Raw genomic sequence first — 17,260 nt, forward strand, 5'->3', positions numbered from 1 at the left:
CACGGTTCCAAAAATTTCTATTTACAAGAATAAATTATTAATATTAGCAACATAATTACATTTAACTCATGATAAAAACTAATAATATTAAGGCATTACTCAATATTACATATCTATACCATCCTAATATCATTAAAATTATAAAAAACCAATTAATAAAAATAAAACTTGATATTTTATATATATATATATTTTTAAATTCGGTTCGGTTCGGTTCGAACCGCGATTTTTTCATAAAATCCATTAAACGAACCATTTTTACGGTTTTCATATTTCATAATCCGAAACCAAACCAATTCTTAATAGAACCGAACCGAACCAAACCGTAAGATTCGGTCCGATTCGGTCTGGATTACCAGTTTGAACGGATTTTTGAACAGCTCTAATTCAAACATCATTATATACATATTTATTTGTATATATTAAGCACATGGGAGGTTCAGACCTTTATAACTTTCATCTTTTGATAATGGAGTTGATGACCATATTAGTGGCCATAGGTTTTCAACCTTTGTAACTCTAGCCCTAATGGCTAGAGTTGATGGTCTTGGTTAATGACATTTGATGTCCCTATTGATGTATAGTCTTCATGGCTTGGGATTTCTCTACTTGGATAAATAGAGGCCTTTTCTCTCCAACTTGAAAAGAAGTTTTTTAGAGAGATTTTTTATAAAAAATGGAGATGGCGTTTTGAGATAAAAAGTTGGAGATATTTATTTTATACCAAAGAAAAATTTTCCTATCTTCTTTTGCTAGCCCCTTCTTTGGTTCTTGTTAGAGAGAGTGCAACCATTGTCAAGTTCATCGAAGCTATTCAGAAGGTGCTTCTGCATTAGCTGGTTTCGACCGTCGTATCCTGAGAGATAGACACCGGCATACCTCCAATACCCACCAGGAGGCGATAAAACTGTTTTAAGAAAACTGTGGTATCACACAGATTTCGGTTTGCATCCTTTATCTTTTGTTCTTCGAAGTTTTAAATTTAAATAATTTCTCGTATATTATTTTATATGTCCATTTGAATCCATCTTGTAATATGTTCCATGGTACAATTTAGTTCATTCTTGTGTTTTTTTTAGTTTAATAGTTCATTGTATATTTCATTCTTTAATAATAAAAAATAATAATAATAATTGTTTTGTCATTTCTATTTAATTCATTTTATATTTTTTTTTTTCTATTTTTTTGAAAAAATACCAACATAAATAATATGTGAGCAAATGCAATATAATTTTAAATCAGTTTCTAGTAGGCAAGTTAATAAATTTTAAACAAAAAGCTAATCAATCCACCAATTTTTATCATCTAAGTTGCCTAACCCAACTTGTATAGATTGGTGTAGCTTGACAAATTGATAATTTTTTTTAGACCCATAATATTCGCTCTCTCCTCAAGGAAACCAATAAATTACTAACTATTTTACCAGCCACTCATATATGTGTGCAACTTATAGAAAAATAATTTGTAATTTAATATGTAATATGTGTGCAACTAATAAAAAATAATTTGTAATTGTATCCAATCTTGCATCCAACACAAAACTAGGATATGCATGCTTTGCTGGGATTACTTGTCCTGGCATTATATTTATCCAATCCCACATAATTCCACAACACAAACATAGAGATATGTTTTTGCAAGTTCCTTGTAAGAAAAACAGAAAAAACAAATGTGTAACAATCCCTTTGTGGGTCAAAAGCATCGTTTGAAAACATACACAATATACAGCTGTCTTTACACGGCTTTGACAAGAGCCAAACCAACACTTGGCAACAATACCTTCCATTTCAAAACAGTGTACTTGAACCAGAAGGGAAAAGCATTTACAAAGAAAACCCAATTCTTTTCCTTTCTAAAAATCAAAATCCATGCTTTCACAGCAGTAAGAACATTAATTTTGCAATTTGAGGAATACACAAGTAACATGAGCCCAGCCTGTGAAGATGGCCCACTCATCAGGCCAGGCCAACTCGCGACCAACAGTATAGCCCAAAATTCGACCCAGCATACTAGGTTTGGCGAGCGGTCTGATCGGGATGTGCAACAGTAAAGGCGGCTGCCCATCAAAGTGCCTGGTCAAGACGTACATCGTAGAAGGAAATCCAACTCATTTCATCATCATATTGTCCAACTCGCCATTACCTAGTTCCCTTAGAGCATCTCCAGCTGAATCATTATATTACCAAATTTGTTATTTCAGCTACTTTCAAGCTCAAAAATAATCTCCAACAGCCTCACCAGAAGCTTGCTAAAATGATTTTGAGCTACAATAACTCGTCAAAGAAGACGGGGCATTGTGCTCTAGCGTCTTAATTTTTTGTTATTTTCTTCGTCCCTCGCGTTGATCTCTGGACAGGTGTGCTCTTCAACTTTTTTTTTTTTTTAATAAATGTTATATTTGAAAGAAGAAAGAATAAAACATAATATTTGAAAGAAGAAAGATAGCTAAAATAGATAATTTTGTTGGAATGTATATTAAAAAAATGACCAACTAAAATAGTAAAGTAAAATTTTGAATAGCTATTTTGACAATTCTTGCTGGAGATGCTCTTATAAACCATTCATTTATTGATATCATCAACATTCGTTAATGCTCCATCATTCCAAATGTTACCACCACGCATCAAAAGTAGAGAGATATTAAATACCATCAAACCCTAGGAAAAAATAAAAAAAAATGAAACTATACACTGGTTTAACAAAACATAGGTGTATGTATAGAACATGCCCGAATTCCTGAAATCAGGAGAGAAAAACTGTTGCTACATTCACTCCCCCATCACCCAAAAGAATAAAAGTTAATTTATACATATAGACTTGTGCTCGTTTTTGTGCGCCTTTCACCACATCACTTTGAGTCTTGAAGCTGTTCTAAAGCTGTTACCACCTCATCCATGATTGGCCTAGTCTTCGGTTCCACGGAGAGACATTGAAGCGCGAGGTTACTTGCCTTTAGGGCTTGACTCAGTGAATACTGGCCTTCAATACGAACATCCAAAATGCGTAAAATTTTACGTTTATGGGCCAGATATGGCTTTGCCCACTCCACCAAGCTTTGCTGTCCTTGTGGACGGTTCTTGTCTATTGCTCGTTTGCCAGTTAACATCTCTAAAAGAACAACTCCAAAGCTGTATACATCGCTCATGGCAGTTAAGTGACCTTCACAGAGAAAGATGGAATGAATGATCAGAACAAATGATATATGGCTTTTTTGTCGTTGAACTAGTAATACATTGCAAAGTGCAGTGACTAATAATATCCCAAAAATTACGAGTAACTGATGTTAATAGGATGAATCAAGAAAACCAGGCATATGAAGAGTTAGAGCTGACACTTCCGTCAATCATGGTCCATGGGAAGACCATCTAAATTAGGCCTGTCAACAGACCAGATTCGGATGGGATCTGGTGTAATCCAAATCCAATCCAATTATACCCAAATCCAATCTGATTATGAAAAATTGGACAAAAGACCATCCAAATTTGAATTCGGTTTATCTAGGTATCCCATCCAAAATCTGATGCCAACCAGATTCGTTGTGAGACTATTTTTTTATTCGAATTTCACCTTCTTAAATTTTGTTGTTGTTGCATGTTATTTTTAAAATATAATGATAGTCCTATATATACATATAAAAATTGAAGTACAAAAATTGGATCGAATATATCAGAATCTGATCCAACCATAATAGCTCTGATATAATCTGTATTTTATCGGATTATCGGATTGGATAATCATTAATACTGTATTTGGTTGGGGGATTTGAGAAGAGACTTGGAAAGAAAAAAGGAAAGGAAAAATTAAGGTGAAATATGAATAAAATATATCTACATTTCACATAGCTTTACACACCTTTTTCCTTTTCCTTTCCATTTCCAAATCGCTTCCCAAATCCCTCAACCAAACACAGCATAATGGATTCAGATTTCCAAGTCGGGTTGGGTCATATTCATATAAAATCTAGTCTGTTGACATGTCTAATCTTAATGATATGAGGCGAGTTAGTTTGAAAGACTGAAATTAGAATTTTTTAAATGTGATTTTTGTTTTATTTTCATGTTGGAATTTAATTTATGGATTTTTCGAACATTAACTCTGAAAATGACTACCAAACATCAATTTTTATTGAAGAAAAGAAATTTTAATGGAAACTAGTAAGTTTACACGGCTCAATGAATTTATGGAAGAAACTACACATGAAAATATACCTGTGGATAGATACTCCGGTGCAGCATATCCAAAGGTTCCCATGACCCTAGTGGACACATGGCTCTTATCACCAGTTGGCCCATCCCTGGCCAACCCAAAATCAGATAGTTTTGCATTGTAATTCTGTGAAAACGAAAAAGACGGCAGAGTAGAAAATAAGTCAGCAAGAAGTTAAAAAAGTGCATAATTCAACCAAATTACTGAAATGCAACCCATAGATCCAATCTTGAGCTACGTACTGAGTCAAGAAGTATATTAGATGTTTTGAAGTCCCGATATATAACTTTTGTCTCAGCACTGTGAAGAAAGGCAAGTCCCTTTGCTGCACCAAGAGCGACTTTCATACGCTTGCTCCAAGAAAGTGGCTGGAAATGAGTCCCTCCTGTTTCAACAATACTATGATATGTCAATTACAAATTTCCCAGAGATTGAAGTGTAAATGGAAGTTTATAGAATCTAACAAAGAACTTACTCCTGAATAAGTGGTTCTCCATGCTGCCTTTGGGCATGAACTCGTACACCAAAAGCCTATGGTCATCCTCTAAACAGTAACCAATCAATTTCACAAGATTCGGATGATGAAGCTGCCCAAGATAGTTGATTTCTGCCTGTATATCCAAAAGAAGTAACGTAAAATTGGCTGTTTCAGATGGATCTGAAATCTTTTGGACACCACAGCTTTGCGAAGACATAATTTATCGGAACAAGTGAACGACAAATAGAACTACAAACTATTAGATCACAAATGCCTCAAAAACTTAAGCTGTAGTAAAGGGGTTCAACATTGTATATCAAGTTATCTAACAACCTTCCTCACATGCAGCCCCGTCTATGCCTAGTTGGAAATACACCCAACAAGTATGTATAAGTAGTCGAATTTATTATATAACAATGCATAAAACTTCCATTTTATACACAAAATGCTATATTTTAGTTTTAAAACGACATTTTAGCCTTACAATACTAAAAAAATCTTGAAGAACTATGAAATATAGCCGTGTTTAGGTGACCTTGACATAAGATTTAGATTAATCCTATAGTTAGAAGCGTACCTATATCTAAAACCCATACCAGAGTCTATGTAACATAGCAAATAGCCACGCAGAGTTCAAACAAACAAAAAAACAAACATACCAAATGGGGATCGAATGCAAATAGAAAAACTTGAACCCTAGACCTATCAGAACCAAAGCTCTAAGATGATATTAGATCAGCAATTGGCTCAAGAGCTTAAATTGTTAGGAAATGACCATAGTGGCAACATCTATTTGATTTTTTTAATTGTACTAGTCTATCCTGTGACAAAAGTGGGAATTAAATTAAAATTGCCCATATCACAAATACTCTTCTACATCCACCTGACACAAGGAGTTTTAAGAGGGCGAAACTCACCAACCATTCCTTGTGACCCTGATAACCTTCTTGATTAAGCTTCTTCACAGCAATCACCAATCCAGTCCCGGGCTTTGCAGCCATAAGTGAATGCACATCAATCCACCCCTTAAAAACAGAACCAAATCCACCTTCTCCTAATACGCTATCCGGACGAAAGTTTCTGGTAGCCATTTTCAGTTCGCAGAACATGAAGCTCTTTAAGTTGGAGGACTCCAAGATCTCATCCTCATTCCGAGGTGTCGGGGGTCTGTTAGCTGACTTGCCACTCAAATTGCTCAGATCGTTTCCATCTCTGACCTGATTTTTCGAATTCACTCCTATACAAACCAAATGCTATTATGTTTATAAAGACAAGAATTACCAGACTCAATCAACACCATTAAACATCAAATTGTGGTATCAACACAAAAGTAACCATCATGTATTAAGGTTTCAGTAGAACCCCCCCTGAAGACACACCAGTTTGAAATGGCATAAACAAAGCAAACTCCAGTTATTGAAAATTCAATTTTTCAAATCTTTTTTTTTTTTTTTTTTGGTTTGGGGGGGGGGGGGGGGGGGGGGATGATCATTCTTGGGTTTGTTGATTTTCATAGCTGAGGAGCCCATTGAATCAATGATAATATAATTATATGGTTTAGTCACGCCAAGTGTTTGATTTCCCAGAAACTATATTCATTACTTTGTTTATGAAAACACAAAAAATAAAAACTAGAACATTTCTTCTCTTTTCCTCAATGAGGAAAAATATAATCAATTTTTTAAATAGCTTTTTTTTCCATTTTTTGTATGTTGATTTTCATAATTTAAAACCCAAATACAGAAGCTCATTGAATTAAAGTTTAATATAGGAGTAATTAAATGCCTTGCTTTGACCGAGTGTTTGATTTTTCAGAAACTATAAACAACACTACAAAAAATTGAAGAATCGATGAACTTGTTTGGCAACTATTCAGAAAACAATTTTGGGAACCCACTTTTAGGAAACATCAAATAGAGCAAAATTGATTTTGTACAAAATTGAAAACCATGAAGAAAAAAAAAATGATGGGTTCTTTTGAACTTTACACTATTTTATTTCTGAAAAACGAAGAATATAATCAATGAAACCAAAAACAGAACCAAATCATTAGAGCAAAATAAAACCCGAAACATAGCAAACAGTAGTGAAAAATAATTAAATCCCAATGAACCAAAAGCATATGCATACACAAATACACAGTTATTATATATAAAGTACCTGTATGAAATGGGCTATCATCTTTGATTAGATTGCTCCAGCAAAGCCCCATGGAAGAAACAGAGCTTCAAAATTTCTCACAAACTCTGCTCTATACAGATTCAAATTGAAATAAATAAAAACCACTAAACCCTCATTTACACAAACACAACTTGATCAACCAACCCACTTGGTCAGGTTAAAAGAACTTCCAATTCAGTCCAACTATGCCCGTGAAGAAAAAACCCAAAAGAGAAAATTCAGATCTTATGTGACTACAACCCACTAAACCCAATTGAAAGAAATAAAAACAACTAAAAAATACATTTACTCAAACAACTTGATAAAGCAACAAACTTGATCAGGTTCAAAGAACTTCCAATTCAATCCAACAAGGTCCGTGAAGAAAAACCCAAAACTGAAAATTCAGATCTAATGTGAACCCACTGAATTTTCTCCCTCCAAAGTTAGGTTTCAGCCGCCAACCGTCCCCCTCTCTCCAAAACTTTCTCTCTCACGAGTTTATTTGTTTTCTCTGCTTTATATAGTTTTTTTTTTTTTTTTTTCTGGGTGATTGATTGGATTGTGGATGAGAAAATGAAGATAACAAAGAAAAGGTGATGTATGATGTATCGAGAAAAAGAGGACTGAAAAAGAAGCCTTTTCTGGACCTTCGCGAAGCAATTTGACGGTTGACGTGCTCTTTAACTTCTTTTGTCTTTTCTGTTGAAAGACAATGAGTATATTTGGTTTGTATTTTGGAGATGAGTTTTAGAAAAAAAAAATTTAAAATTGTTTGTTTTGAGGGTTTTTTTAAAAAATTTTAAAATCACTTTCTTTCTTATATATCAATCAATCACTTTTTCTCTCTCCTCTCTCACTCTTAATCACTTTTTCTCTCCAACAATGATTTAGACCACTAAAAAATACATCACTAATAGCACTAATATATTGGAAATGGCAAAAAAAATAATAAAAAAATAAAAACAAGGCATAGAAAGTGGGCGGGGCCCACTACCACATCATTAGTACTCCTTCTAGTGATCTCTTTTTAGTGCTCTAAAGCATTTTTCTTTTCTCTCACGCACATCTACTCAAATTCTCCTAAAATATCAAATCATCCCAAACTTTCAAAAAAACAACTCTTTCAAAATATACAACCAAACAAATCAAAAAAAAATTTAAACTCTCTCTTAAATTTTTTTTTCAAAAATAACCCTCTCAAAAACAAACCAAACAAGCCCAATATGTATGGAAAGTGTTCACACCATTTGCGACAACATGTATGGAAAGTGCTCACACCAGTTGCAAAAGAGTATGTAAACATGTCACACAAATATGTAATAGTTTACGTAATTTAAATATAAATATATGTAAATTAATTTTTATAAATTTAAAAAATTATAATTTGACATAAATTTTTAAATATATATATAAATTACTTTATAAAATCACGCAATTTAAATATAAATTCATATAACTTAAATATAAATTAACACAAGTTAATTTATAAAAATTTGAAAGGTGTCATTAACACCCTCTTCTTTTTTTAATCAGTAAATAATGAGATTAAAAGGCATCTAGAATTCCTTATATCGAGCTATCTCAATCATACATTTCTAACCTCATCTGTATTCTAATTGAAGAAGTTTTATTCTTACAACTATCTTTTTGAAGCAGATAGTCGAAAATTGAACAATCAATCATAATTTGACATAAATTCTGACAAATATATGTAAGTTACCTCATAAAATAATGTAACTTACCACAAATTCACATAAGTTAATTAATCCATAAAACGTTTTGTAAGTTCTCACAAAAATATGTAACTACATAAGTAAATGAAATACCATGGATGTATTTAGTTTGGCCTTGTTTGGTTTGATTTTGGGAGATAAATTTTCAAAAAAAAATTTAAGAAAAAACTTTAGAAATTTTTTTAGTTTATTTAGTTGTATATTTTGGAAACAATTTTGGAGTATAGGAGTTTGTGATGATTTGATATTTTGTTGTAATTGAGTAGATGTGTGTGAGAGAAAAAATGATTGAGAATGAGAGAGGAGAGAGAAAAAGTGATTGATTGATGTATAGGAGATAGAAAGCGATTTTGGAATTTTTTTTCCAAAATTACTAAACTAAACAAAATTTTAAAAAAATTTCTCCAAAATTTGTTTCTCAAAACCAAGCCAAACAAGGCCTAAATTTTCAAAAAAAAAATTTAGGGACATAGTTTAGAATTTTTTTTGATTTGTTTGATTGTATATTTTGAAAATAATTTTGAAGTTTGGGAGTTTGATGATTTGATATTTTATTGTAGTTGACTAGATGTGTGTGAGAAAAAAAGTGATTAATTGATATATAGGAGAGAGAAAGTGAGTTTGGAAAAAAATTTAAAAAAATTTGAACCAAACAAAATTTTAAAAAAAATTCCTCTATATATACACAAAGTTTAGGGAAAGACTGTGGTATATATCCCTCAAAAAGTGTGTATCGTATGTACTTTATGACTAAAGAAAAAATGGCATAACTTCATATTTTATGAGTCATAATTAAAAAAAAAATCATAATAAAGATTTCACAAGTCATAACTAAAATAAGGTTATAACTAAAGTAAAAAAATTTGTCATAAAATAAAAAAAAAATGAGATAACTTAGGTGTGCATATGATAAGGATGTGTATAGTAAAATTTCTCTAAAGTTTATTAATTTATATTCCAAGTTTTTAGTCAAATTTCAATTAGTACTTCAACTTTTAAATATAATAATGTTAACCTCATATTTTTAAAATAATTTTAATACGGTTCATCTGTTAATATAAAATTAACAAATAACATTTCAATTTAGTTTTTTTAATTTTTAATTATAATGATGTTAACTTTATATTCATTTAAAGAATTTTAATATGATTCTTTTATCAACCTTATTGTAAAAATTAATGAAGTATATTATCACATGAAAGGCATATAAACAATATGAGAGGCACTAGAGAGAATAAGACAATTTTTTCTCAAACTATAAGGAGAATAATAAACAAAATATTGTCTTTAGTTTTATTTTAAATTATTGCAAAAAGCCCTTGTCTAGTATTAAAATCCTAAACTCTTATCAGTAATATGTAGAAAAGTTAATTAACAGAATTTGACCTTACAGTTGGCGATCGATGAATCCCCCTTGATTCTGGAAATTATTACCATTCGTCGACTAGTGGGTTAATGATAATAATCTTTTCTTTGAAGCAATCAAAACCTAAGGTAAATTATACTAGTAATCTCTTAAAGTATAATTCATTTGTATTTTATTCATATGAATTTTAAAATTCAACAATTAATTCTCTTAAAATATTATCTTATTACGATTAATATTTTTCTGTTAGAATTCTGTTAAAAAAATTTCAAAAAATCATATTATATATAAAGTACATGACACATTTATTGAATTTTGAACACAATAATTTGGTGATCTCGTTTACACATTGTCACTAAAATAAGAGAAACAAAGTGCAAATGAAATTATCAGATAAAAATATTATTATCCTAAAATAATCAAATAACGGTATTATTATTTAAACAAATTTAATAAATGTGTCATATTCTTTACACAAGATATAATTTTTTACAAATTCCTAATAAAATCCTAACAAAAAGAGTTAAATATAATAAAATAATATTTTAAAAGAATTAACTATTGAATTTTAAAGTTTAGATAGGTAAAATATAAATGCATCATACTTTAAAAGGTTTATTTTAATTTACCTTAAAACTTATTAATTTGGTTAGGGGCAGCTACCCCTCAAATCTTGTAAAATTATTGTTGAACCTATGCTTTTCGAAATTTTTTTTTTTTTTTCAATTAACTCTCTCAAAATTTTTATTTGTGCTCCCTAAATCTTTTATGGTCCATCCCTTTTCTCTTTATTTCTAAAATATGAACAAAATCTAGTATTCCAGTGTATATCTCTTCCAAGAGTACAAATTTGCACATCAATATCAACTTTGTTCTGGATGGCGACAAAAACACTAAATTTTTCCACCAATCTACGCTCACTCGTCGCCGCAGGAACAAAATTCTAGCCATCCGTGACACCAACAACAATTGGATTTTTGATGAACCTAGTATCAAAACCTCCTTCATCTCCCACTACTCCTCACTTTTCTCCACCGCCACCACCTCCACCACCCTCACCTTCCCTCCTCCTTTCCCTTTTCCCCAAATCGATGACAGCCACCATCCCTCCCTCTGCTTAACTCCCACTGCCCTTGAAATAAAAGCTGTCCTTGGGTCTTTTAAACCTTGGAAAGCCCCCGGCCCTGACGGCCTCCATCCCGTCTTTTTCCAAAAATGCTGGACCATCCTAGCCCCCTCCGTCATGAGAGTCATCTCTGATGTCTTCTCCACTGGTTCGGTTGACCCCAATATCAACCACACCTACATCTGTCTCATTCCCAAAACCACTAATCCAGAACTCGTCACCCAATACCGCCCCATCAGCCTTTGTAACACCATTTATAAACTCATCACCAAAACCATTGTTGCTCGCCTCAGACCCCTGCTCGACAACCTTATTAGTCCCCACCAAACCAGTTTCATACCGGGAAGAAAAGGAACTGATAATGTTGTTATTCTTCAGGAGGTTGTCCACAACTTTCGTGCTACAAAAGGCACCAGCGGGAAAATGATCATTAAGCTTGATTTAGAAAAGGCCTTCGACAGACTTGAGTGGGGGTTCATTCGTCACATTCTCATGTTCTTCAATTTTCCAAAGACTTGGATTGACATCATTCTCTCTTGCATTTCCTCATCCACCATGTCAATCCTGTTCAATGGTGGCACAACAGACACCTTCTCCCCCTCCCGCGGTATTCGTCAGGGTGATCCTCTCTCCCCCTATCTCTTTATCCTTTGCATGGAATACTTGTCCATTGCCATCACCCAAGCTTGCGATCAGAAACTTTGGTCACCCATTAAAATCAGTAGATCCGGCCCCACCTTATCCCACTTATTCTTTGCTGATGACCTAATCCTCTTTGGGAAAGCCACTGAGAAAAATTGCTCAACCATAGCCGCTGTCCTTAACGACTTCTGTTGCAAATCAGGCCAAAAAATCAATCTGAGCAAATCCAAAGTCTTCTTTTCTGCCAACTTGGATGATAATGCCAAGACCCACCTTGCCAACAAACTCCAAATCCCGATCACCACCAACCTTGGAAAATACCTTGGCTGCCCCATTCACCACACCCGTCCATCTGCCAATTCTTTTTCCTTCATCCTCGAACAAATCCAAAATAAACTGACCGGTTGGAAATCCAAATTACTATCCCTCCCGGGCCGAGTCACCCTCATCAAAGCTGTCAATTCAGCCATCCCTAACCATGTCATGCAATGCAACCACATCCCCAAGTCTGTTACAAAAAAAATAGACAAACTCAATAGGGACTTCCTTTGGGGTACCACCTCCGAAAAAAAGAAAATACACTCCATCAGTTGGGATAATGTAGCCAAACCAAAGAAAGTTGGAGGGTTAGGCATCAGACAGGCTAGCCTAGTAAACAATGTCAACATGGCCAAGCTCAATTGGAGACTTCTCGCTGAAAAACATAAACTTTGGGCTAAAGTTCTGAACTCCAAACCCCGTTCTAAGACCTCAGCCCTCTCCCCCACTTGGAAAGGAATTAAAAAAGGGGTTGATCTCTTCCACTTAGGCTCCAAAATCCTCGTTCGAAATGGCCTCCATACCTCCTTTTGGTTTGATAACTGGTTAGGCCCTGGCCCACTCCGATCCCTCATCGAAGGGCCTCTCACCCTCTCGGACCAGCACCTTTTGGTTAGAGATTGTTGGGCGGCAAACTCTTGGAACCTAGTCAGACTCTCATTTTCCCTCCCATCTTCTATCACTACCCTCCTCTCTAGCATCACTCTCCAATGGTTTAACCCCACCGATGACTGCCTCACTTGGAAACTCTCCCCTGATGGGTCCTTTACCTCGAGCTCGGCTTACTTACACTCCAAACCCTTTCCCCCATCCCCTCCCTTTGATAACTGGACTTGGCTTTGGAAGTGTCGAACTTCACCTAGAATATCCCATTTCCTTTGGCTCAGTCTTCACCAACGCCTTAGTACCAAAGACAACCTCCTTCTTCGCCATATCACTAGTGACTCTATCTGCCCTCGCTGCCTTACCCATCCTGAAACCACCACTCATGTCCTTAGGGACTGCAAATTTGCCAAACTTTTCTGGGATGCTCTCCAAATCCCAGCCGATGCCACTCCCTCTTTCGCCCACCCCCTCGCTGCCTGGATTAAATCCAATTGTACCTCCAACCTAACCCACAACTCTTCTGCCGACTGGTCAGTCCTTTTTCCCATCTCTTGCTGGTTCATTTGGAAAAATCGCAATTCTTGGTGTCTCTCCACCCCCAACCCTCACTTGCTCAACCCTCCCCTAGCCATTGCTTCTGCCATGGAATGGCAACATCTCTCTCCATCTAGGCAACCACGCCCCTCCACACCATCCACTATCTCTTGGCTCCCTCCTAAACCTGGCCTCTTCAAACTCAATACCGATGGTGCCTCAAAAAACAACCCTGGGCCTGCTGCTGCTGGTGGCATCATAAGGGACTGGACGGGTAAATGGATTTCTGGTTTCTGCCGCAACATTGGTCACTCGTCCAGTATCGAAGCTGAACTTTGGGCCATGCGAGATGGTCTAAAACTTGCTCTTGATCTTAATCTCACAGGAATAGAAGTGGAAACAGATGCAACCATCATGCAAAATCTCATTCTTGGTACCTCCAACCATTGTCATCAACTTAGTAATCTCATTCATGACTGCAGGTACCTCCTGGACCAGCTCGGCACCTCGACTATTAGCCATACCTACCGCGAAGGAAACAAATGTGCAGACTTGCTTGCCAACGAAGGATTCAATCATGAGGGTCTACTTGTTTTTTCTACTACTCCTAATTGTATCTCGCTTCAAATTTTTGAAGACGCTAGGGGTTCTTTTTACCCTAGATCTGTAACCGCTTAACTATTATCAATCTAATTTCCATCTTTATTACCAAAAAAAAAATGAACACCGTCATACTATTATATGACGCACCATACTACATAGACAAGCAATATTACAATTGCACCAAATTTGGGCAATATTGCATAAAGAGACCTATATAGTTCATTACAATAAATTTGTGTTGATTCTAATCAATATATATTGTGTTGATTCTAATCAGTACATATATAGATATCTTGAATATTGAAGGCATGATTAAACCAAATCAAACTAAACCAAGTTGATCAATTCCTTTGCCTCAAATAGCTCCCAATCCAAATGTTAACTCTGTCATTACAAAAGAGATATAATTATGATTTTTTAGGATCTTTATACCTTCATACAAGATGTTTTGGATTGAATTGTGTGTATACATGAGTTCTATTTTGACGTTGATTAGTGATTTAGGTTTTCTCTAAAATAATACAAATTGAGTAAATCAAAATAGGACAATTGCATTAGCCAATTGCAAACTACACTCTTCTACAAGAATTTGCTGTCTAGGATGGTTTAGTAGCAATGTATGAAAAGTTTAACATGAATTTACAGTTTCAATAATAGAAGTGATTGATCAAATGGGAGGGTAACAGACAGTTGTGGATTGTTTAGTTGATAGGGGTATCAAAGATGGTATAGGATTTTGTACAAAAGAGTAAGAGAAAAGGAAAACGAAACTCGAAAAATTAATAGCTCAGAGGTCATGTTGGCTTTGGTTTTTTGGGAAGAAAGATTGGGTGTTTTGGAAAAATGGTTAAAAGTTAGTTTTTGACTTTTAATCAAACATTTTGGTTTTTTTAAAAAGTCATTTGAGAAGTTAGTAAAAAGTTATTTTATAGTTTTTTTACTAAATATTTATTTATGTTGTCACATCATAATCAAATAATCAAAATATCCCCATCTATTTTAAAAAATAACTATTTTCACTCATGTGGCTCATTTAAACAATATAGAAAGTATAACTGTAATTTCACAGATAGCTTTTAGCTACCTTCCCCAATAATTTGATGGCAAAAAACTATTTTGGCTTTTTTGGCCCAAGCTGCAAAATGCAGCTTCTTTCTTTTGTTCTCAAATGAAGCCTGAATTAAAGTGTGTTTGGTAACGTTTACGTTTTCAGTTTATATTTACAAAAATTTTATAAACTAGTTTTTGTTTATTTTTTTGTTTAATTTTAGAAAAACATAAACTACAAACGCGTTTGGTAATTAACAAAATGTTTAAAAAAAATTTAAAATATAAAAAAGAGTAAGAAATGGCAAGCGGCGGCGGAAGACGGTGGTGGAAAGTGGAGACGGTGGGTAGTGGGTAGCGGGTAACTGGTGGTGGTGGGTGGTAGAGGGTGGGTGGTGGTGGTGGTGGTGGTGGCGGCGGTGGGTGGTGAATGGTAGCGAGTGGGTGGTGGTGGCTGGTGGTGGTGGTGGGTGGGTGACGGTGGCGGGTGGTGGGTGGTAGCGAGTGGGTGGTGGTGGCGGGTGGCGGGTGGCGGGTGGTGGTGGCAGGTGGGTGGTAGATGGCGGGTGGTGGTGGGTGGTGGGTAGTGATGGTGGGTGGGTGGGTGGGTGACGGTGGTGGGTGGTAGCGAGTGGGTGGTAGCGGTGGTGGTGGTGGCGGGTGGTGAGTGGTGGCGGCAGGTGGGTGGCGGATAGCGGATGGTGGTGGTGGCGACAGGGTGTGTGACGATGGCGAGTGGTAGGTGGTAGCGTGTGGGTGGTGGTGGTGAGTGGGTGATGGGTGGCTGGTGGGTGGCTGGTTGTGGGTGGTGGTGGCAGGTGGGTGGTGAGTGGTGGTGGCGGCAAATAGGTGACGGGTGGTGATGGCGAGAGGTGGATGGTAGTAACGGGTGGTGGATGATGGCGGGTGGAAGGCAGGTGGGTGGTGGTGGTGGTGGTGGTGGTGGTGGCGAGGGGTGGGTGGTGGTGGCGAGTGGGTGGCTGGTGGGTGGTGGTGGTGGATGGTGGGTGGTGGTGGCAGGTGGGTGATGAGTGGTGGTGGCAGGTGGTGGTGGGTGGTGGGTGGTGGTAGCAGAAGACGGTGGTGGAAAATGGTGGCGGGTGGTGGCTAGTGTTGGGTGGTAAAAAAAAAAAAAAAAAACTGAAAACTCAAAATGGAAACACATTTTTTGTGTTTTCATTTTTTGGCCAAATGTATAAACTGAGACCACTGATTTATAAATCAAAAATTTTAACAAACAAGTTTTTATTTGAGTTTTTTAAATTTTTGTAAATATAAACAGAAAACTGAAAACGTAAGTGTTACCAAACGGCACCAGAGTGTTTGGTTAGTGTTATGAATGAGGGAGTTAACTATTTTCTTGTACTACTAATCTCCATTGGTAGGACTATCAATCCTTTTGAGAGGTTGAGACTTAAAAATTGAGTGAGTGGATTAGTGAATTTTTAGATGATTTTATGCAAAATTTATATTTTTTACAACAAAAAATAATAATTATAACATTAAAAAAATACTAAAAATGAAAAAAATATTAATTTTACATATTAATATTATTTATAGTATTACTAATCTAGTATAAATAAATACTCTTTATCCTACATCTCTAATCTAATATCACCATACTAATAATTTTTTTATTCAATAATTTCACCATACTCTTAATCTTTTCTATCTTATGAAATCAAACAAATGTGACCAAAATAAAATTTATGCCAAATGATGAAGGTGAAAATGTAATTTGCTCGTATAGTTTGGGTAAGACTCTTTCTAGACCATTGCTGCCATGTTGGTTAATTATTGGGTATATATTGTGATTTATCAGTCTTTGAATTGCTCGACATGATTTTGAGCCACAAAAATTGTGCCCCTCAAACATTTTTCTTTGTAGAAGGCATGTGGCACCACCTAGTTATATTACTCATCAATTACCAAATAAATTATCAACTATTATTTTTCTTTATATCCTAACATAAAATTATAGACAGTACTCTTTTTCTTAATCCCAACATTTATAATCTACTTGACGATGCCTATTTTGAGAAGTAAGTTATAATCCACTTCTCAGATAATAACTCACTTCCTCTCTTACAAAAAAATAACTTTTTACGAAAGAACTGATTATAACTATCTTTGCAAAATAGTCCATCTGGAGGGCTGATTAGGAAGGTTCATAGTTTCAGAATGTGCCTTCTCCCACTGTATAGTCTTTCTTTTGTATTGCCAGAATTGTGGCTGCTTTGCTTTTGACCCAGTGGTGGTTAAAAGCAAACACGAAAACAAAATTATCATCAATAATTTATCACTTATGTAATTAATTCATTGGTGTAATTTAATACTCACCCACCAAACTTTGTGAAGGCTATGATGGCCTAGCCTATATGGGATTGTGGACCATGTGGTGGTTATTAGTATAGTTCGTCATTGGCGTCATTTGATTC

General features: G+C 35.3%; 1 protein-coding gene across 1 annotated transcript; it reads right to left on the reverse strand.

Moving 5' to 3' along the window:
* Positions 1 to 2,550: 2,550 nt before the first annotated feature.
* Positions 2,551 to 7,510, reverse strand: LOC114257884 (receptor-like cytoplasmic kinase 176). The gene is made up of 6 exons (XM_028197706.2): positions 6,845 to 7,510; positions 5,602 to 5,921; positions 4,682 to 4,817; positions 4,449 to 4,591; positions 4,209 to 4,332; positions 2,551 to 3,159 (listed from the first exon to the last, which is right to left on the reverse strand). Exons 1-6 carry the CDS (start codon positions 6,894 to 6,896, stop codon positions 2,849 to 2,851), a joined length of 1,086 nt encoding a protein of 361 aa, XP_028053507.1. The 5' UTR covers positions 6,897 to 7,510; the 3' UTR covers positions 2,551 to 2,848.
* Between the last annotated feature and the right edge of the window lie 9,750 nt (positions 7,511 to 17,260).

Source organism: Camellia sinensis, chromosome 10 (genome assembly GCF_055761805.1).
Source record: "Camellia sinensis isolate YWXY chromosome 10, ASM5576180v1, whole genome shotgun sequence".
Lineage (NCBI taxonomy): Eukaryota > Viridiplantae > Streptophyta > Magnoliopsida > Ericales > Theaceae > Camellia > Camellia sinensis.

Excerpts from the sequence above, each read along its gene's own strand:
- LOC114257884 (XM_028197706.2), bottom strand. The coding sequence starts at position 6,896 with ATGGGGCTTTGCTGGAGCAATCTAATCAAAGATGATAGCCCATTTCAT. Across the intron at positions 5,922-6,844 it reads TGATAGCCCATTTCATACAG|GAGTGAATTCGAAAAATCAG; the intron begins GTACTTTATATA and ends TGGTTTGTATAG. Across the intron at positions 3,160-4,208 it reads ACCGGAGTATCTATCCACAG|GTCACTTAACTGCCATGAGC; the intron begins GTATATTTTCAT and ends TTCTCTGTGAAG.